Source organism: Apteryx mantelli, chromosome 1, assembly GCF_036417845.1.
Source record: "Apteryx mantelli isolate bAptMan1 chromosome 1, bAptMan1.hap1, whole genome shotgun sequence".
In the NCBI taxonomy this organism is placed as follows: Eukaryota; Metazoa; Chordata; class Aves; order Apterygiformes; family Apterygidae; genus Apteryx; species Apteryx mantelli.
Genome location: NC_089978.1, coordinates 153,742,418 through 153,765,016, shown reverse-complemented (window position 1 = coordinate 153,765,016; position 22,599 = coordinate 153,742,418). Strand labels below are relative to the sequence as shown.

The 22,599-nt window shown below is 36.3% G+C and overlaps 1 protein-coding gene across 10 annotated transcripts in view; it reads left to right on the top strand.

Moving 5' to 3' along the window:
• Positions 1-22,599, top strand: part of ERC1 (ELKS/RAB6-interacting/CAST family member 1) — a 312,721-nt gene that overhangs the window by 75,082 nt on the left and 215,040 nt on the right. For all 10 annotated transcript variants that reach the window (XR_010885944.1, XR_010885943.1, XM_067307213.1 and 7 more), the window contains exons 4-8: positions 2,095-2,169; positions 4,255-4,410; positions 6,185-6,268; positions 8,946-9,113; positions 16,884-17,051. Coding sequence is in view for 8 of the 10 variants with exons in the window: in XM_067307213.1 (XP_067163314.1) it covers positions 2,095-2,169; positions 4,255-4,410; positions 6,185-6,268; positions 8,946-9,113; positions 16,884-17,051 (651 nt within the window). In the remaining 2 variants the exon portion in view is untranslated. The remainder of the gene's footprint in view (positions 1-2,094; positions 2,170-4,254; positions 4,411-6,184; positions 6,269-8,945; positions 9,114-16,883; positions 17,052-22,599) is intronic.

Genomic DNA, 22,599 nt, shown 5'->3' with positions numbered 1-22,599 from the left:
TCCTTGTGGACTACAGGCTGACCATGAGGCAGCAATGTGCCCTTGTGGCCAAGAAGACCAATGATATTCTGGGGTGCATTAGGAAGAGTGTTGCCAGCAGGTCGAGGGAGGTGATTCTCCCCCTCTACTCAGCCCTGGTGAGGCCACGTCTGGAGTACTGTGTCCAGTTGTGGGCTCCCCAGTACAAGAGAGATGTGGCACTACTGGAGCAAGTCCAGCGAAGGGCTACAAAGATGATTAGGGGACTGGAGCATCTCTCATATGAGGAAAGGCTGAGAAAGCTGGGCCTGTTTAGCCAGGAGAAGAGAAGACAGAGGGGGGGATCTTATCAATGTGTATAAATATCTTAAGGCAGGGTGTCAAGAGGATGGGGCCAGACTCTTTTCAGTGGTGCCCAGCGATAGGACGAGAGTCAACGGGCACAAACTGAAACACGGGAAGTTCCATCTGAACATGAGGGAAAACTTCTTCACTGTGAGGGTGACAGAGCACTGGAACAGGTTGCCCAGGGAGGTAGTGGAGTCTCCATCCTTGGAGATATTCAAAAGCTGTCTGGACAGGGTCCTGTGCAACGTGCTGTAGGTGAACGTGCTTGAGCAGGGGGTTGGACTAGGTGATCTCCAGAGGTCTCTTCCAACCTCAACCATTTTGTGGTATTTTGAGGGGTTTTCTGATTTATTTTTCCAGGAGGCCGTTACCAGAAAACATCATCCTAAACTGCAAACCTGTCTGTAAAAAACAGATTCTCAGGAAATACACAAATACAGTTTTTAAAGATGGACAAGCCTTCTACTGGATTTTGTTGTTGTTACCATTCACAGGCATAAACCTATGCAAATCTCGTTGTGCCAAATCTATGCAAAATTCTTGTTTGTCAAATCACTACATATTTCCACCTTGCTCACTTCAGCAGCAACATAAGAACACTTAATTCTATCTTACAACAGGATAAGTAATGTTTTCAGTATTTTGAAAAGCACTATACAACTCTACCTTTCTTGTTCAAATAATTCATTATATGGAGTAAGTTACATTTATGACTACCATATATAATTGTTATCCTTCTTCACCATCTCTGTGAAAATACAAATTGGTGGATGGCTTTTTGGATTTGTCTTTTAGGGGCATGGGGTGAGAGAGCAGATGGCTAAATGGTATGAGTTCACGCATGTTTTTATATGCAACGTGTTGTTAGGTTAATTGATATTGTCACCCGTATTTTATGGACATCAAAGTACTTTCATCTATTTAATACTAACATTCTGACAGTATTAACATGCTCTCATTTAATATTTGTGTGTGGCATAAGTATAATATTATTTAAGGCTAACAGTGAAAAAGTAGAGTCTCCTGTATTCCCACTTGGTGGTTTAAACCTCTAATATATGGTAGGATGAGCTGTTTCAGCTCTCTGCCATTTTATTCCTTAGAGAGCTCTTTGACACATGCCAACTTTGTGAATTTACATCAACAGCAATATCACACAAGCATTTGTATCCTCCGCTTCGCAAACTCTGAGCTTCTAGAGCAATGCGCTATCCAGTCAGGAACTTTCAGCTACCTTCTAGCCCCTGTGGGCAGGGATTTTCATCATATGTAACTAAGCATTACTACTCTGGAGTAAAAAATTTAAAAAAGAGAATTATCAACACAGCTGCACCCTATGGCCTGTTAAGACAGAAACCACAGTATTATTATTTTTATTAAGCATTTAGTCAAATAAATGAAAATATATCTGTCTTCTATGAGAAGCTAGTAAAAATCTGGATTAGTTTACCAGGCAGATGGTAGTGTTTTTTAGTAAGTTCAACTGCCATTTCAGCAGTTTATTTTGAATGAGTAGGTGGTCAAAGATGCATTTCTCCTGTGCAAAAGATGCATTTTCTCCTGTGAGGTGGTGATTCTGTTGAATGAACTTTAGTTTATCCTTTCTTTGATAAGAGAAATCTTAAAGCAAAATATGAGTTGGTAACATCAGAAGACAGCACTGAAGTATGCTATGTATTAGAGAACATTGCAGTAATTTCATTTGTAATTGATAAATGGGACAAAATGCCATTAGGCTAACTCTTGCTTTGTTTTCTACTGGTGCAGGAGGTGCATCGTCGATTCGAAAATGCTCCTGATTCAGCCAAGACAAAAGCACTGCAAACTGTTATTGAGATGAAGGTAAATGTTTCCGTATACTTTGGAATGATTCCATATTCTTTGGAATATGGTTTTTCATAAGAAAGCTGATGATATCAAATACCATACTTGTGTCAGTCTTTTAATTTAAAAGAAATCCTTTCAATATATTTATTGATCAATGAAGATACAGAACTATTTCATGGTACTATAGAAATCTGCCTTCTGTCTTCCTGCAGCAGCATATACTGATTTCTGTTAGTTAACCAAGAGTCCATTGTATTGTGAGGATGGGAATGATGGATTAATAGGTCTTTACAATGATATGGGCTATTTTCTTTTTGTAGTATCAGCCTTTGAAATGTCATTGCTCTGCATTCTGTGTGTCAACAAAGCTAGCAGTTTGCAACCTCCAAACCCACCTAAAGAATGGGTGATATAGGCAGAGATGCCTATATACCACCTTAAACCTAACTTCTCTAGATGAATGTATATAATTGAGTTCTTAAACCATTAGCTCAGATATTTAATGGAACAATGGCTGTTTGCCAAGAACTGAATCACAAGTGGGGTGTGTGGTTTACACAACTTTATGTAATCATATTTCTTATTATACGATCCATAAAATAAATCAAACAGGCAGGGTTTGGACAAATACAGTTTAAAAATTTGGAAGCTATTCTCTTCCATTTCCTTCACTTTCTCCCTCCTTCTCTCTCTGCCCCTTTCTCTTTTATTTTCCTTCTTTTTTTCCCTTCCAACTCTTTCTTTCCATTCCATCTTAATGTTTTCCATAGCCATTTCCCTTCTTTCTACTCTGGATCTTTTACTATCTTTCTTTTATTAGTCTTTTTCATGGTCCATAGCAGTTAAAGATAATTGATGGTCTGGTAAGAATAAGCTGTCTGTGCTATCAAAAGAGAAACACAGGTATTTCTGGGAAATGATGTGAGTGGTGAAATAAAATGTTGTTGTAAATTACAACATTGCACTTCACCTTACTACTTCTATAATTTCTTGTTGCAAAAGTCTCCTTTGCCAATTTTATCTTATGCATCAAAAATTAATCAGGGAATCAGACTAGATCTTCATAATGGCACTTTAGAACAATCTTATCTTGTGAATGAAAACCTATATATGAAAAGCTTTCATGCTTTTATTCAGCTGTACTTTGCTTATCAGACAAAAATAAATGTTGATGAATGATTGGTCTGTGAAGGAATGGAGGATACTGCCTGTATTTCAGAAAAGAGAAAATCTTTTGGAGAGACTGAGTAACTGAGTAAAACAGATGACTGCTCTAAGACTTGTGTTTCATAAATGCATATGCATATTCACTAGTACGCATGAAACTATATGCTGTATGAAATAGTTCATGCTGTTCCTAACGCATGAGGCTTCTAAAGAAACAGTAAACCAACTAGACTGAAAACCTCTATTCATTCTGTAAAACTGTGAGGAAGATGGTGGATAGACTTTCTTATTGTTCCAGGTGTAAATTTTTTTTAACTATGGAAATATTTTAAATATTCTATGTATGAACTGGGATAGTTGAGCATCTTCTGCTGCTTTGTTCGCTCAAAACTAGATTGCTGCATCTCTTCCTTGCTTATAGTGCTTTTAATGTTCTCCATTTGTGACCTCACTCAAATTACTGGTAGCTGAAACTCATTTTTTGCCATTCTTGCAGCCACATTCTGGTGCATATTCAGTTGGAATTAACTTTCTCTAATTTGTGCTGGCTTTGATTTACAAGGCAGTGTTTTTTTGTATTCTCTTATTTATTGTTTATATACTGTGTCCCTGCCCCTAGCAATGTTTTCTTTCAGTGCTAAACTCTTGCTTTCCTTGAAAGGGCAGTTGGACTAGATGATCTCCAAAGGTCCCTTCCAACCTCAACCATTCTGTGATTCTGTGAAAGGTATAAAAAATAGAAAAATGAGTGCTTGAGCACTCGGCCAGCCGCTATGTAAAGAGGTGCAGACTGTTTTCTGTAGGAACATCAAGGTAAATTTCAGGGGCGGATACATGTCTCCAAAAAAAACTCTTTCATCTTGTATCTCTCATGGTAATGTTAACGAGTCATTTAACTGTGTATCACTATTTGTCTCTTCTGAACCTTTTCAGGATTCAAAAATTTCTTCCATGGAGCGTGGCCTCCGGGATTTGGAAGAAGAGATTCAAATGTTGAAGTCAAATGGAGCTCTGAGCACAGAAGAACGTGAAGAAGAAATGAAGCAAATGGAGGTGTATCGTAGTCATTCCAAATTCATGAAAAATAAGGTATTGAGAAAACAGTAACAGTAGTAAAATAAACTGAGCCATAGTGCATAGATGTGAGAATTTTCATACCCAACTAAGGAAAGTAGTTAGGATCTGGGTTCCCAAGCAAATGCTAGGAAATAGTAGGAGAGTATTTGTTTTCTGCCTTGAAGCCACTAGGATAACTTTAAGAGAATTTTAAACTCAAATTTCAGAAAGGTATAATGGTGATTCTGTAAGGTCAGTGGGACAAATTCTGCTTTTACTTCCACACTCCTGACTTTCTTTTATTTTGGAAGGATTTTGTGTTTATCTTTAGACCATTGAGAATCCATTATGCTTTTAGGTTTTATTTTATCTACAGTCTTTTCAAATATAGTCTATTGAAAAAGAAGGGCATTTCTTTTTATGACCTGTTGAATAAACTGTACTACAACTAAGATGTTTTTATTATGTAAAGAATGAAAAGACCATGAACTGTTGCTGTAACGGTTTTCCTTTACACTCTCCTTACGATAGTGGAATTGGAATATGAATAGATTCTACAACAGTGGTGGTGGTAATATGAATTTATACAGTTGGGAATATATGTGCCTCAGGACAGATATAGCCGGAGACTGTTGGTCCTGAAGCATAAAGATGGACACAGATTACTGGAATGTCTGTAGTCAAATGTCAACTCATTCTTTGTTTCTCCCAAAGAAATATTTCTTGGTCTCAGTTAGACCCTAAAATTTTCCAGTGGAGATGCAGGCTACCTTGTCCAGTAAATATAACTATATTGTCAAGAGTCTTGCTTTTTGTAGTTGGCTTTTGCATACTCCTTAAAAGCAGCACATGAATCTTTGGACCAGAGGTTGAAAATTACTCTACTAGGTCCTGAAGAGCTCTAACCCACTGCACTTGTCCTATTTGATATCACTTGTTTAAAAAAGAACATCGGAGAAAATTTCTTGGAGAAATACAGATATTACTTTCCCTAAAGTAGAAACATGTAATAAGTGTGTTTCTTCCACTTTTCTCCCTCCAGCCAAGTGATTTATCTCAGGATAAGAATGTCTGTTCTTTTACACTTTTGTCCTTTATTCCACTGAATTGCTTCTAGAAACTGAAGAATATCACCTTCCAAATTAGGAATGGAGAGAACACTTTAGCACATCTTCCCTCCATCTTTTCTTCCTATCTTCCTTCCTTTCTTTCTTACTTCTTTCCTCAATAGCAACTCACTTTTACTTCTCTCCCTCTATGGGTCTACCAGGTCTATTCAGCTATTTGATTGATTTCTGGATCTGTTTCATCTCCTGTGTCTGCTCATTTCTTTTCCTGCAGAAAATTTGCTCCTTTTTGATAGCTTTTTGCTTGTGACTCATAACCAGCTCCAATCTTCAGGTCTTGCTATCCTGTCTTGTTTCATAAATGGACAAAATTTGTTTTTTCAATATTGTACATTTCTCTTAAATTGAAAAACCATTCTCTCCCTTTTCCTGTCCTAATTTCCTCGTTGATTCCAGTTTCAAAATTGTAAAGTGCCCAATATTTGACATATATAAACATAAGCATAACTCTGTTTATAGAATCCATTTTTGTTTGATAATCAAATTCCTGTCTGGCAGCTTATGAAATTACAGAGACATTAAACTTTTGAGAAGACTTAATGAAGAATGGAGGAGAAAATGAGTGAGCAATGTTGATCCTTCTGTCCAGTTCTTTGTCACTTTTAGTTACTTGGGTTGAAACATGCCAACTAGAAGATGACAAATGTTAAACTTTTAAAAGAATAACAATGTCGTGACAGGTAGAACAACTGAAGGAAGAACTAAGTGCCAAAGAGGCTCAAGGGGAGGACCTGAAAAAAAGAGTGGCTGGTCTCCAGGCTGAGGTCTCTGCCGTAAGATTTATCTTTTGTGTGCAGTGGCCATTCACTGGGGCTTGCTAGCTCTCTGGCTTTTGGGGTAGCTTATACTTTTCTTCACTTACCTTCTTCACAACTTTATATAACAGTAGAACTAACAGCTTGCCGAGTTCTGTAGCTGCCTTTTGTTCACGCCATTTTGGTGTCTGTAACATCACTCTTCAGAATGCACAATTACTTGGTTTTTAACAGTATGATCCATTTTAGTTTTAATTTATTCTTTTCTATTGAAGCAGATCTTCAAAAGTATTCAGCACCCATTTTGGGGCTAGACTTTCAGAGATTTGCTTTCCCTAGAACAGAAATAATCCAGTAACTGTTAAAAAGTATGCGCTGAACGCTCTTAACGCTATTTCACACACAAACACACACATGCACATCCACACACGCAGCAAAGATTGAACACTTTTAAAAACTGACGGGATCTTTTTAGCAGCATGAATTTAGGGTCTTCCTTTGCTTTGAAAGTTTTGCTGAGTGATCGAAATGCCTCATAGAGCAGAGAGATGTGAGCACCTAATGCTACCTTAAATTCCTTTGCAAATTGAAATGGTATAGACTGCATTCTTCCAAAGAGCTTTAGCACGTAGGCAATGCGAGCTTACAGCTCTGAAACAAGGATTTTTGGAGAGAATGGTCTTACAGAGCTGCTTGGGAATTTTGATGTAGTAGAAAATGGTTGTATTCAGATGAAAACATTTCATCAGATCAAGAGCATTTAGGGTAAACATCTCTTTTGAGATAGCCCAAAAGAGAATTTCTCTTTCCAAAGAAAGACCAAACTGGTTTGGTGAAGTTTTACTGTAATTCATGCTTCCTACTAATTGAAGAAGTGTGCGTCATCTGCAGTTTTTAGGAAGCTTTTTTTGTTTAGGGACTGCAGGAAATAAAACTCCTTTTAAATAGTTTATATCTTCCCAGTTATTCTACTGTGCCTAGCAGTACAGTGCAACTGGTTTTATTGGTCAGTATCTGACAGGAGAAATAACACTACCATCTATATTTTTGTATCTTCGTAAAAGGATGGTGAAACCATACTGTGGACGATATTTGCTTTAAGCAAAAAAAAGTAGAAAAAAACAACCTAGTATGTTTGATTTAAGTGAACAATATACTGTTTAATAGTTCTGTAAATAAAATTCTGCTTATCTTCTGTCCCCTTTCTCCATTTAAAAAATAGAAAAAAAAAATTTTAATAGAAAAATGTCCTCCTTCCTCCTTCCTCCTCTCCCCTTTTTCCTTATCTCCTCATTTACACCATTTCACACTGGAACACAGGAGTCCTTGATGACACCTTTGATGCTATTTTAATACTCTTTGGTAAAGAGCTTTCTTTCTTTAATAGTCTATAATTGAAATAGTGTTGTCAAGATAGTACCAAATTTGCCCAAGCCTTTTTTTCCAGCTGTTCCTAATAAGATGTCAGTTTATTACAATTTAAAATGTAATTTACTCTATAGCTTATACTGATTTATTTTTATTCTTGACACATTTCCAAAAGTAGAAGATGACCTGGACAATTTTTTTTTGATTATTTATGATGTCCTTCAATTTCCGTTTTGATGTATTGAACACCACACATCTGGAGTTAAGGGTTTTTTATGTCACAAGCAAATTTGTTCAAGTTAAAAAAGAGAAAACTTTTATGTTTTTAAAGATATGTCCACCTCTACTAAATAATACGTAGAGGGAAAGCAAATTGCTATTTTATTCTGTAAGATGTTAAAGGCAAACCAGAAAGTTAGTTAAAAACTGGTATATAAGTCTATGTTTAGACTTTCCTGTCCTCTTTATTAAAAATGTGTATTTTTCTTCAAGTTTGCATCAAAATTCTTCTGGATAATGATTGCATTTAGAAGGTGATGTGATCTCATCTCAGTGCTTTGCTTTTAATATTTCTTCCTTGTTGCCTATTATAATGACAATCCAACCTACATTTGTTGAAATAAATTGGAATTTTCATACTGATTTAATTTACTAATTAAATCTAGGAAATTGCTCTCAACAATGTGCAATTCCAAAAATAGTTCTGATGTTTTGATATGTATTTGCACCTGTTTTGAGAAAGTTTACTAAATTAAAGGGTATTTCTTGAAGAACAAAATGCTGGTCTCACAAATAATGGGAAAAATAAATGTGTTTTTTGATTACATACTCTGCAAACATGCGGTTTGACTGATAAATGGAAAGATGGGAGAGAAAAACTCACTGGATTGACATTTAAAAGCAAACATCATTCTTTTAAGAGAAAATCTGTAGGTGTCTCCTCTTTTCTGGTACTATTGGGTAATGCATTTTCGTTACAGTTCTGCTTCATCTTCATTAAAAGCTTATCCCTACTAAGTAACTGTTTTTTGTCAGTCCTTTGAAAGATGACTAAGAAAAGACTGACTCTGTTAAAAAAGAACCTCTCCTGCAAAATTAATGCTGTTGCTTCCCCCTTTTTTTCCTGATATCTTTTGCTCATGACATTTTTTTTTGCTAACCTTCTGTTCAAGATAGCTAAAGGCTTTAAAACTCTGTGGGATGAGTTGAGGGTATCATACCTTTTGTTGGTAGCTGCGTGAAGTTTTAGTTATTGTTGTAGCAAAGGTATAAATTGATAATTATTTTTTCTTTTTTCCACCTTTCCTTTCTTGTTCAGATTGGTCAGGTGAAACAGGAGCTGTCACGCAAAGATACGGAGTTGCTCGCCTTGCAGACAAAGCTGGAGACCCTCACAAATCAGTTCTCAGACAGCAAGCAGCATATTGAAGTTCTGAAAGAGTCTCTTACAGCTAAAGAGCAGAGAGCTGCCATCCTGCAGACAGAGGTGAAATGGGAAGTTCTGTACTTGTTGGCTTTCCATAGATGAAGAGACAGAAAGGGTTCTTTTCTTCTTGATTAGATTATACAGTTTACTTAGAAATTTTTGTCTCTGAAGAATCTGTGGTGCACTGTAATCTGTCCCATAGTGATTTAGTACTGCTTGTTCTGAACACATTGCTGCACATTGTTTCTTTGATTATACGTTTTGGATTCTCTAGGCTAGGAGATTGATAGTTTAAAAAAAAAGTATTTGTGTATGGGTGCACACATCTCCCTGAGGGTGAATGCACAATTACACTACATGCTGCACTAACATGCAGTCAGTATGCTAAACTGGAAGCTGCAATGCGCAGGGGTTATTTTCAATGACCTCATAGCCAAAAGAGATAAAGAAAGGAAGAGTGATCCAGTGGCATACAGCTCACTGTGGCTTCATTGCTACTGTCAGTTGTACAGGACCTCTTGCATGCAAGCCTGTGCTTACACCTGAAAGACAGGGTTTCATATTTTATGGTGCATATTCCAAGAAAAAGAAAATGTATTTTCAGAAATTTGGGATTTGATAACAAATGTTTAATGAATTCCCATATTATGTAAGATGCAACTGTAGTTATGAATGGCAAATGGTTAATAAGTACAGCATATAAATTTATTGCTTCTGGAAATTCTTGAACAACAAATATGAAATGTTGTATAACAACAGCATTTCAATCCACTGGCATGGAAGATTGTAGTGCTTGAAAAACTCCAAAAGATGGCAGTCATGCATCAAAAAATCTTTGAGTTGTTGCAGCTAAAACCATAAAAAGCCAAAAGAGCTAGGAAATAGGTATGCAAGAGAATTTGGGGGTAACATTGGTAGAAAGATTCCATAATGCAGAGTGTGATAGAATCTATTTGAACATTTTATTCCAATGTAGTTTTTCTATAGCTATGTTCAGTGAATCTATGGGTGCAATTTCTTGACATGCAGAGATAAAAGTTGTATAATAAATATCTATGGCTGTTCTAAGATAGCTTTTGTGATAATTCTCTGATTTGTGTAGAGGCTGAAATTGCAGAATCTGTTTCTAGTAGTGTAGAATCTGCAATCTAGTAGTGCTGTAGCAGTGATAGTCAAAGACTGTAAGTGAAGCAAGGCTTACATGAAGAGATAGTATCTTCACCAGACTTAGCTTTCATAGACAGGGAAGGAAGAACAGACAGGGTCCACAGGTTTATCTCCAGGGCTGAAATAAAGATGGCAATTTTAAAGTTTAAGTTGCGGATAATTGTTCTGTGTTTAAATTTGATTGTTTACTAGATAATTTGAGGTGGGTAATTAATTTGAGGTTACTGAATAGGGAGGAGGTAGCAGATGAAAAGGTACCAAGGTCCTTAGCTTTTCTGGAACAGAAAGAGAAAAATGTGCATCCAGAAGCTTATCTGTTTTTTTGTTGTTTTTTTTTTTAATGGAATTTAAAAAACACAAAAAACCTGCCTTCCTAGTTACCTATTGGACAGAAAGAGAATGGGTTAATTTAATGGACCAATTTTATTGTGATTTACTCCTACAGGCTAGAAAGCTTCATTTAGATTATCTATTTTTATCTTTTTTTTATATTGATATTTGGATTATTTACTTGACACAAGGTTCATTTTCGTTGGTTGGTATAACTATGAAAATGTGTTAGTTTACAATCACAAACATTTTGTTAAATTTGTTCATTCTTTTTTGCTAGTCAAGATTGTACCCTAGATTTGTACTTGTTTATTTAAAAAAAATATTCAGTAGAGATGAGAATTCACAATATTATTGGAACTAGAAATTAGGTAACTAAACATTTAAAAAAGACAAATTGCAGTTTCGATCCATTGTAATGATTGAAAATAATATAGATGTATTATTTCACTGCACAGTATTGTAACAGACTTACAAAGCTAGACACATTCCACTTCTTGCTTTTAAAAAATAAATACTTTTCTGCCAATGAGATGCAGTCCTTATTGCAGCTTACTTTGTTAACAAGTTTAAAAGATTTTCATAAATTATAGTAAAATTCATGTCTTGGCATATATTGTCATAATTTCAACTGTTATGAAAAGTAAATGTATTTATTGAAGAATGTGTAATTTAAAATATTTAGAAACAAGACATTGTTATATACACTTGATAGAATAGTTATTAGAAACATTTTGATTTTATTTTAGTTGAAGGCCATAGTAGTTTTTTAATGTAGTAAATTATTATATTCTATTCTCTGACCTGTAATATTATTAAGTAATCATTGAGAATATTTGTTTTCCTCTGATTTCTTCCAAATCAGATTCTCATATAGCACCAGGATGCAATACAAAACCAAACCTGACTCTTTCTCTGAAACATGATTTTTTTTGTCTTTCCCTCTGTCATTCTGTCTTTGGCTTTCACTAAGCTGTTGCTGTGGAGTAGAAATATTAACAATACTGTTTTAGAATGGTGCTCCCCTGACAGAGGTAAATGGGCTGTGGGTTTGCAGGCTTTGCCCTCTGGAACACTGGTTCAACTCCAGTCTAGCACATTCTCCCCAGTAAAATGTAGCAATCTGGTGTGGATTTGACGCATATGAAGAGCTGTTGATTCTCTGTTTCATTGTTGCTGATGCTCTTGACAGAAAGCCTGACAATTAAATTATCATACAGAGCAACCTTTCTTCTGCCTTCACAAGTAGTCCGCTCAGGCATAAGGTTGAAACATGCTAATGAAATACAACACTGAGGAGATTTTTGCTGTTATGTCCTGTGATGTACCTGCTTCTTAAAGGAAAAGATAGCTTTTTATCCAAGAATTTTCACAAAGAATAGGGTAGGAGCATGAGATTCTGTCTGGTCCCACTTGTTAACAACACTGGTCAGTCTTAAAATATAATAAAGTATAATAAATACCTCATGTTTACATAAACGTTTTGAGGGAAAAGAGCATACCTTCATAAGCCTTTGCCTTTTAGTCTTCCATTAAAGAAAACTGAGAGTAGGTGGGGAAAAAGGCATCAGTACAGTATTTCAAAAATTAGATTTTACACCTGCCATAGTAGAAGTACAAAGAACAGTGTCCTATTTTGGGGTGTTTGTCTTGAGGGCTACTGGGTGGAGAGGATAGGCTAGTTAACTTTTCAATTTGTGAAAGAACCTTTGAAAATAGTTCCCTAAATTTACAATCTCTTTGCAAATAAAACAAAAAATAAATCAATATTTATTTTGGAGTTAAGATTCCATCCCTATAAAGTTTGTATTATGCCCCCATGAGCCCTTTAGCTTAGGTCTGTGCTGGCAAGTATGTGGCTTCAAAGGGAGGTTAGTTAGTTCAATCAGTGAGAACATTCCCCTTTATTTTTACATAGTGCCCAAGGTGGCATGAATGTGTAATCAGTCTATTCCATATGGTACATTCAGATTTGTATTCAGCAGAGAAATAAATCCAGTCCTCAGGAAGTATATTAGTGGCTCTGAATATCTTAATAGAGCATAAAATTTTCTAAGCGTCTTTCCTTGTTAGGGCTTGCGCTGGCATTTTGAAACTACAGTTGCCTTTCCCAGTATCAAAGACAGTTAGGGGGCGCACCATGTTTAATGAGGAATGTGTGAACAAGACCTGGGTGTTTCCAACAAGGCTTGTTAGCACTAGCTACATCACAACTTATGCTGACTCCTGCAAACAGTGAGCTCAGTTCACAGGGCTAAATTCACTGTGTTTAGGTATTAACACCTTGTGCTAGAGGTTGTGGAAGAACAGTTGAACTATTTTTCCGACCTGAGCAGGCCCTGCAAATAGTACGTGTCCTGCATTGAGTTTATAAGCCCAGCAAGAACCAGATAGGCTCTGCACAAAGCCGAGTGTGTGCACCTCTCCTCTGTGACATGGTCATGTAATCATATATGAGTTGTCCAGATAACTAAGAGCTGTATGTTCACAGAGAATTCACTCTGAATTCTTCTACAGACCGTAAAGGATATTGTTACAATTTGTATGGGATGGTAAAGAGTCAACTCCAGTGCAATTTGTAAGAAAAATCAATGTTGAAAATAGAGAATTAAGGCCTGTGAACCGCTACTGCACTCAAAATCAGTCAGGAAACATGCTACTTAAATCTTAATTACTGACTATGCTACCAGGAAAACAGCTTAGCCCATTTCTGTGTTATAACTTGTTCAAAAGATAGTAATAGAATGTCACAAAACTTATCCTTTTGAAATATAGCTTCTCATTTCATGTAGTTGGATACTTTACCTAGCAATGTGTATAGTAGGGAAAAAGCAACATTTCACATCGCATACAAAATAGAGTTTTACTTCTTCGGTGCATTTCTCAATTATCTCTGAATTCTGAGTGCTGGCACAGACAGGACAGAATTACTTCAAGCTCTACTTTGAAAAGTAGTTAAGCCCTTATTAGAAATTATAGCAACCTCTGGACATATATTTCAGGACTGGTATTCTGTCTGTTCCTTTTGCTATCAATAACGTAGTCATACCAATAGAAAATAAAAGGTTTGAATTTTGCCATTAGAGAGAGACCATGAAGCTTGGTCGTAACTTATGGGTGATCGTACTTTCTGATTTTTCTGAATGGACTATGGCTTTATTCACTGGTCTAAATCAATGGTTCAACTGTGGTTTGGACAGGTGGCAGTTAAATGGGAAGAATCACTCGATCTCAGGAAGAGAGTAGAACACTGCCTTTTCTAGACATTGCAGACATCTCCCTAAACCTGTGTGGGAATCACCAGTGTCATAATAATACCCTGATCACTCCTATACAGTAGAGATGTTGGTAAAAATGATTTTAAAAAAAAAAGAAGAGTTTTGAAGCTCAAGTCCTATTGATTCAAGCTCCTTAGTCAATTCTGAAAATGGAACATAAACTTCTATTACACTATGGACATTTGAAAATTTTAGTGATTTCCCTAAGATATGAATTGGTAATATTCCTAAAGTTACAATTTTGATCTAATTGCAAAATCACAGGGGGGGAAAAAGGCTTTAGAATAAATTTAAATATTGTGTCATTACCTTTTCTGGTAATTGATGGAGGTGCTAGTGTTCTAGTCCTAGTTTCCAGTCAAAATTCTATGTGCTTAATGTATGGCTGTACATATTGGGAACAGAGTTGCAGAATATTATTTGCTGCTACTGGAAAATTTGATGAAGAAAAATCAATGGTTCCTAACTCAGTTTTTCATATAGAGTTCTTACAGTGAAGAGATTTGTAGTCTTAGGTATGGTACTCAGCTAAAAAGAGGGCTCTAGTATACCTATTGTGTCTTCATCTAGGAAGGCTGTTGTGTTGAAGGTGGCAACTAATGTGCGCATTTTACTAAAGCTCTATGGGAAATTGGATGGTACGTGCAGGCTGAGTTAGCAAGCACTTTGTTGTATGAAGAACTAGCAGTTGCCTGAGCTGCACTTTAATATTTTACTTGCCATGCATAATTAAAGGCATGGCAGGCTATTACTGTGCAAGTAGTTAGGTTAAACCTGGGTTAAGACAACACTATCCAAGATGCAGAAGTCAGGAGAAGGGGCGTCAGCACCTCAGTGGCTGTTTGCCTAATCGTTTCCATATGCAGAGAAAATCTTAAGCTGACTTTGTTGAAGTTGGCATCACCTGACTGCCAGAGACCTCAATTCTTGTCACTGTGGGTGGATGCCATACATAAACTGAGTTGACATAAATAAACAAGTAGAGTGTTCTGCCAAGAATAGTGTTAAGGTGATGACTGTGTGTCCTGCCAGCCTTTGAAAATATTCTTGAAAGTGTTTCTTGTGGTTTCCTAGGCAGGGACCTCACGCAAATAAAACCAGGAATGCAATTTACCCCAAACCATAAGTTAATATAGAGTTCAAAGAGAATAATCAATCAGAAAATGGAAAGCTTTCTGTGGATAAATTTTTGTTTGCAGATGTTGAATGTTCACTTAATGCTTTGCTGTAGGCATCTGGAGTGTCTCACATATTTTGCAACACAACTGTTGAGCGTATGTGGATTTTCTTGTGAGGAAGATTTTCAGTTTCCCTTCAAGAATGAATAAAAGTGACTCTTAGCTTCAGTACTAGATGTATCCAGAGTAGGACATATCTGATCAATCAACACTTCTGTGTGTTTTTAAATAGAAGACAAAGTCTGATCCACCTGTTAAACTTTTATAGTATCGATAGTCTTTATAATGAAATCATACATGGATAATACCTGCTACTCTCATATCAGTGCACAATATGTTCCATGCCCCACTTGCTGGGTGAAAGATTAGGAATGTGATTTTAATAATGTATGTGAAAGTGAGAAGGCTCCAGATGTAGAGGTGGCAGCAGGATTGCAGTGCTGATTGGAAGAGCAGGGCTGCTCTTTTCCCCACTGGCAAGGGCTTATTGCTCCACATAAAAAGAATTAGACAGAACAACAAAGGCTTTTGTGAGAGTTACATACTATAAATGTTGAGCCTTAGAGGCAACTTTTTCATTAGCAAATTAAAATAAAGTGGAATTAGAATGACACATTAAAACTAAATGCTGTCCAAAATAGAGTAAATGTACTGCCTGTCTTTAAATTCATTCTCTAGTTGGACTTGTCCAAGTCTTCTTTTTGCTTCATGTCTCACTAGCCTGAGCTGTTTAGAAGGACCAAGAAATTCAAAGATCACCCTGTTTACTCACTGTGACTGATGTCCTGTAATGGATTCAGCTAATAGGAACCAAACCTGATACTGTCAAAAAAGATTAGCAGCCATGCTGGCAGATTTGAGTTCTGCTTGAATGCCAAGTGGATAGGGATCAGTGGGTTTCTTTTGGTATCTTGAGCAGGTTGGGAGTGTTGGATTTCATATTCCACAAAGGTCTTTGAGTATAGTCTGTGCTCTGTCGTGATCTTTTTCCTCTCATCAAATTCGTATTCAGATAGCTCTGATTCCTTCTCCCATTTTTTTGTCATGTGAGCACTGTTTCATTTGTGCAAGAAAAATGTAGAAGGAAAAGCAGAAGCTTCTCAACATGCAGTTTTGAAGTTTAGGGATGCCACACAATTCCCAGAGTGCGTTTCTACATTTATTGATGCCGTGGGAGCTCTAAGTATCTTTATGAGTCCAAATTGCACCCACAGTATTCTGAAATGTGTCATTTGTTCCATTTTATCTGCATCCTTCAGAAAAAGCACCTTGCATTTAAAACTATTTTGTTGCTATTTAAGCCAAAATACTCTTAGCCATCTTAAGGTAGTCCTCTTTCTATGTTCTGATCTGCAGCAGCCACAAAGACCTTTGCTGTCATTACTTGCAGCCTGAGCTAATATTCTGATTAAATGATAGAATATAAAGTAGCTATTTGATACTAATAGTCAATATTTAAATCTCTGCATGTTAGTAATGTTTCCAATAAAGGAACAGTTTTTCTACATGTGAGAGAACTTTCGCTGCTTAGAAAAAATACATTCTAGTGGCTTCTACTCTGAGGAATAAAATTCCAAACTTGTATCCTATAAGACTGAGATGTTAGAAGTATGGTTTCAGGTGTTCCTAGAAGGAGCATTAGTCGTGTAATTTGGGAATAAAACATTTGATTATTTTCATTGTTCAGTCTCCTACCACTTGTGATAACTGTTTTGCCACAAGCTGATGTATGTTGAAGTCTTAAAGGAAGAGATGTTAGTTATCAGAATCTACTTGCAGCTTGACAACACTCACTTTCTTGTACAAGTGCAGTTTCTTTTCTAAAATTTCTCTCCTTCCTTGCTAAACAAATCCTGTTTCTACATGTGTAAATCCAGGTGGATGCATTACGATTACGTCTGGAGGAGAAAGAGACAATGCTAAATAAGAAGACAAAGCAAATTCAGGAGATAGCAGAGGAGAAAGGGACTCAAGCAGGAGAGATCCATGACCTCAAGGACATGTTAGATGTGAAGGAACGCAAAGTTAATGTTCTTCAGAAAAAGGTAAGATTGTAGATGTCGAAACAGGATACATGTCTGGCACATCCTTATTCCTAAGGCTGTCAAAAAGTCTGAACAAGAATTTACGTTTTGAAGGTTAATGATTCAGTCTGTTCATGTAATGAGAAGACAGTGAATGATACATTTTAGTTTAGTCAAAGCTTTGAAGAAAGAAAAGCAGAAAATTTTCAAAGCAAATGTTGTTGCTTTTCAGTGCTTGCATGTACTTCTTCTGCTTCCACTTCACTATTAACAATGACTGAAGTTTTTATAGGAGGGCAGATCTGGTGGAAAATCAATCCTTTCACACCCACCAACTTAAGAAAGCCACATTGATTTGAGGTATAGGACACTGGAGTGACTATGGCATCAGTATGTGAATAAGTGAATGAAGGATTATATCTATAGAAGTAATTAGGATGATTCCTCTGTAACTTACTGAGAAATGTTCAGGAAGAAGTTAGTATATATAACTTTCATTAGAAATACTTAATATTTCTTGGGAGGTAATAGAATAGGGTAATCAGGGTTCAGATCATCCTGCATATCTTTCTGGATAAGAAAATGTAGACCTTGTCAGAGAAATAAGGGAAGTTTCCCAAAGGACAATGAATCCTAGGGCAAAGCAAGTCATTATGGATGATTGTTGTCACATTGCACACAGTATTCCCCAGGCAACTGCTACACATGGTAAAAAGAGAGAAATGCTTGTATCACAATAAATTTTAGTTCACAGAATATTAAACAATTTCATGGAATTCTTATAATTTTAATAGTTCAGAATACTGATTAATTTCTCATGCCTGTTCAGTGACTTTTCTTCTAGTATATAGCTATCAATCATGAGGGTTTAGGACATGTTAAGTTCCATTTGAGCAGACCTCATACAAGAATGAAAGATCAGGTATGGAGGTTAGCTATAAATCAACCATAATTCTAGAATTTCAGAACCCTATTCCCAGCCTTCATGGTCTCATTTTTTGACTGTTCATCCTTTTAGGAGCACTCAAAGGTCTGTAATTTTTGTAGAGTTAGCTTTCTGTGCTGTCTCTTTGTGTTCAAAATGGGTCAGGCACACTCCAAATACTGAGATGCCAGCTGAATGCTTAACCAGGAAGTGGAGACTCTGACATTTGTGCAAATGTTAAATCTCAGTGAGCTTGTTTTATTTTCAGTTACTCTTTAAATTGTTTTTTCACATGTTTTCTCATTTGGTCTACATAACTCTTTAGAATGCTCTTTCTTTGGTTAATTTATAAGCAGTGCTGAAGGTTGTGGTTTAGCTCACTTTTAGTACTTGTTTTCTTCATACCACTGCAATCTGCATTATCACAGTTTCATCTTTGTCTCTTCAAGTGCCTAGCCTATTTTTTGAGGTTTGTTTGCTGCTGCCTTTAAGTAAAAGCACCTGGTCGCTTCAGGTCAGAAAGTAAGGGCCTAGGCTTCTAGATGTAAAGGTTTTGATGTCTTGTTCTCATAGGTTGCTCAACAGAGGACAACACTACTGCAGTAAACAGTAATTTGAGTTGTTGTGAGCTTCGGAACCTGTCTCTGAGCTTCTTAAACACAGAAGACATATAACCTGCCTATGGAAAAGTATCTTTGTTCCCTGCTAGTAACTAGAAACACCACATAGATTTGATTTTGCTTTAGCCTTCAAGTTGTTGGAACTATTCCTTTAGCATGAACAGTTAAACTGTGAGGTTTTTAAATCCAAAGATTTTGTGTTCAGCTTCTATAATTAGCAAAACTAGAATATTTTTGTACAGAATCCAGCTGACAATCTTTGTATAGGAGGTTATGTGATGTGATACGGAATTTCTTTTTATTTTTATATCGCCTAAGGTGAATGTGCACAACTTCAGTCTTTCAAAGTTTTAAGTTTGATATCTTTATCTTAACTTTTTATTGTTTGTTCAGACCTGGAATCTGAGACTGAGTTTGGGATTTTCTATAGGTTGAGCTTTGCATTTTCTTCTTGTTTAATTTTTCTTGTCAGGTCTCTTCCATAGAAAAACGAAACTTGGGAAAATATATGAGGGACAGGTCTAGTTTTCTTTATGTACTCTTCAAGTCATGAGAACTTGCATTAAATCTCTTTCATGTGCTAGAGGAAACTGAGATTTTCCCTCATTTTGTCATGGCTGTCCTTCTTTGACTGTACAGGTAGCTGTTTCTGCCCTCTGTCTGGAACTTGAGGAGCCTATAGTTCCTCTCATATTAATGTTTTTCTCTTAAAACTTTATGTTGTAACCTCTGATAGATTTATTTTTTCTTTTTGCATTCCTTATTATATTGAGTTTATGCTCTTATTAAAGTATACAGCCTGTTTTCTGATTTATCCTAGTGCTGTCTTTCAGAGCTTCCGATGACAGTTCAGAATTTTATTTCATATAAAAAGGACAGCCTTTAAACTTTTGCTTCTATGGACAATAGTCCTTTTAATCCTCTCTCTGATTAAAAACTGGTATTTTCAGGCAGATCAGGTTTTAATCTGTATATTCTAATTGAAAGTCTGGATGAATCTGGTACAGTTGAAAGTATCTTCAGAAGCCCTACATAGTAGTATTTTTTACTGGCTCAGTTATCCGATATTAAGTGGTGTTTAGGCACTTTAATTGTATACAGTGAAAGACTATGAAAGAGGTATGGCACAAAAAAAGCTTTTGCTTTTGTATAGTGTTAAGAGTTTTTTTTTTCTATAGATATTTGGAAATATCACCAGCATATATAACTGCTGCTTGTAGTTATGAAGAGGTATGGGGCACAGGTGTTGGCAAGAATTTAAGTGAATTAAGTTTCAGATTAGTTGATACTATTCAATCATTTTTTACCAAATGCTTTTCCTGCAGCATATGTTCAAATTTGAGGATATTTTTGCAGTAGGCACTCTCTTGAACTAAATTTTGAACACTAGGATGTCTTAATGCTAAGTAAAAAGATAATTTGTAACAAATACTAAAATCATAAAGAGGTTCAAATGGAAAGAATTTATTGAAAAGTTATTAACTTGCATAACTTATCCATTTAGAAAAAGTTGTTAGCTTTCTTTTAAAATTTAGAAAGGTCACCTCTTCTAATAATATAGTCATAGCCAAGCCATATATGGCTATGTGGGCATTTGGACTAGTCAAAAAATCCTTTTGTTCATTTTTCTTTTTTTCAGTGAGTGTTTCAGTTGTGTGGTTGCTTACTCTGATCACATTGACAAGAAAATGGTTCATATGGTGTCCAAAACTGTGTTGTACTAAATCCATGCAGTTTCTGACATTGAAGCAAAAATGATTTGAAATGCACTCTTTCTTGGGGCTAGTGGGTCTCTGTTTGATTTGTTAACACAGGTTAACTGCATAGTTTGTTTTATGTGCCATTAATAACCTTGCTATATTGATAAATAAAGGTGGTGAACTAGAAAGTATGCTTTTTGATCATTCTGAAATCCGGAAGAGGAAAGTAATGAATGATTATGAGTAAGAAAGATTAGCAAAATTAACATGACAATTGGCATCACTACTGATAACAAGTAAACACTAAAATACTGGTGTAGGTTACTGAGAAAACCATGTGTATTCACCTTTTAAATTCTGGAAGCTTTCCAGTTTTAAGTGTTTACAGTTAAGCTGCTTTATAGCACCTTTATTTGAGACAATAGAAATAAAGCAAATGCAAGAAATCTGGAGACTGCAAAAATGATCTTTACTGTCTTCGTGTCTGACATTTCATGCAAAAACTTAGTTTTACAGAGTTTGGGGCTCTTTTTTTCCTCATTTCATTGAAAATAAATGTAGCATAAAATCTCATTTTGACTTGTTAGAGTCACAGATAGGGGGAGAATGTTGGAAAATAGAATAGCGAGTATGCTGGGCAAATCTGAATCTGAAAAACATCTGTCTCTCTGTGCTGGTAGATTCGGTTGCAAAGGAATAGGGGAAAAAATCAATACTCTGTAATCGAAGCAGTTTACAGAAATAGCTTTGGGGACAAAAGATAAATAACAGTTACCATGAAAGAGAAAGAAGCAGTGAATCTATCACCTGCTGCTTTGCGGGAAGGTCACATTTTGTTGTGGCAGGGAGGGATAATGCTCCCTTCATTGTGTAATGCAGCTGCAGTCAAACAAAATATAAGTTTCAGTGTCTGAACATAGGGGTGGTTTTTGGCAGCTCCCCACACACCATGTGTTAGTTGACCTGTGATGAAGTAGAGGAAGAACACAGATTCGTTGTGGCTGTGCTGATGTTATTTGTTTAGCCAGTATTCGGAAAGACTCCAGATGTAGTCTTCTTGCTCTTTTGAATAAGAGGCAGTACCTTTCTCAATGTAAGGTAATGCTCTCTAGTTTTCAAAAAGCTTAGAAATCAAATGTCTTGTGCTTAATGATAGGAAATACTGTGTGGCAGGAAAGAGGGACTGCAAACTGAACTTGTAACTCATTGGTTAAAATCAGTAGTGGTCATAGTTACTACAACAGCAATGTTGATGTCACAGTGTTTGTACTTTAAAGATAATTTTCACTCCATTCCCTCATCCTTTTGCTCTTAGACAGATTTTGCTCTCGGTAGGCACCAACGACTATGAACATTGACCGGTCTCAATATCAAGTGGTCTCGATGACTGTTGATTTCAAGATGTATCACTATGAAATGATGTCTGTCAATATCAATCCCTATCAATAAGCATTGGTACCTCTCGATCTTGGCAGGCATGTATCACTTTTGCTCTCAGACAGATTTTGCTCTCAGTAGGCATTGATGACTATTGCTATCAATGCCTCTCGATGCAGTGAAAATACCAAAGAAATCTGGAAAGTCTTCATTATGTGAGTTCAGCATAATTATCCTGTTTTTGTTTTTTTTCTTGCTTTTTTCATTTCCACTATTCAGGGAGGAGATTAGTTGTTTCATTTCCACAAAGGAAATGACACTACAGAATTTATCTTCATTTTATAGTAAACCGTGACCACTTTGAAAATAGGATCCTTATCCTTCCATTTTGACTTTCAACTTCTCTGAGAATCCATTTAGAGTTTTTTAGAGCAATTGCAGCCCAGGTAAAATGAAATGGCATGTCTTTTTTTTTTGTCTTTTTTTTTTCCCCCCCTAAATGTACAACTAATAAGGCTTAGGGGCATATTTCAGTTTCTTCATACCGCCTTTCAAATCTTTGGTAGATTAGGTTTAAAGGTGACTGATTACCATCCAGATCTTAGGGTTCATTAAAGCAACTTTGGTTTCAGTGTCAGCAAAATCTTTTCCCTCCCAGGAGAGGCTTTAGATCATGAGATTTGATCTTAACATTTCTGAGCCATATAGCAACATACATCTTTCTGATTTGGAATATCAGTCCTAAAAGGTCCACAAGCTTAGCTTCAGATGGTCTTCTCAATGACAGATATCCCTTAGTTACAAGTGCTGGCAGAGGTGACAGTGTATTCTCCAGGAACTGATCCAAGGAATGTTCTTTTGATCTTCTTGCCTAATCCAGATCCATCATGGCAGATGTCTTCTTGTACACTGAGGTGCACTCCAGCATTCTTATTGTACAGGGCTTT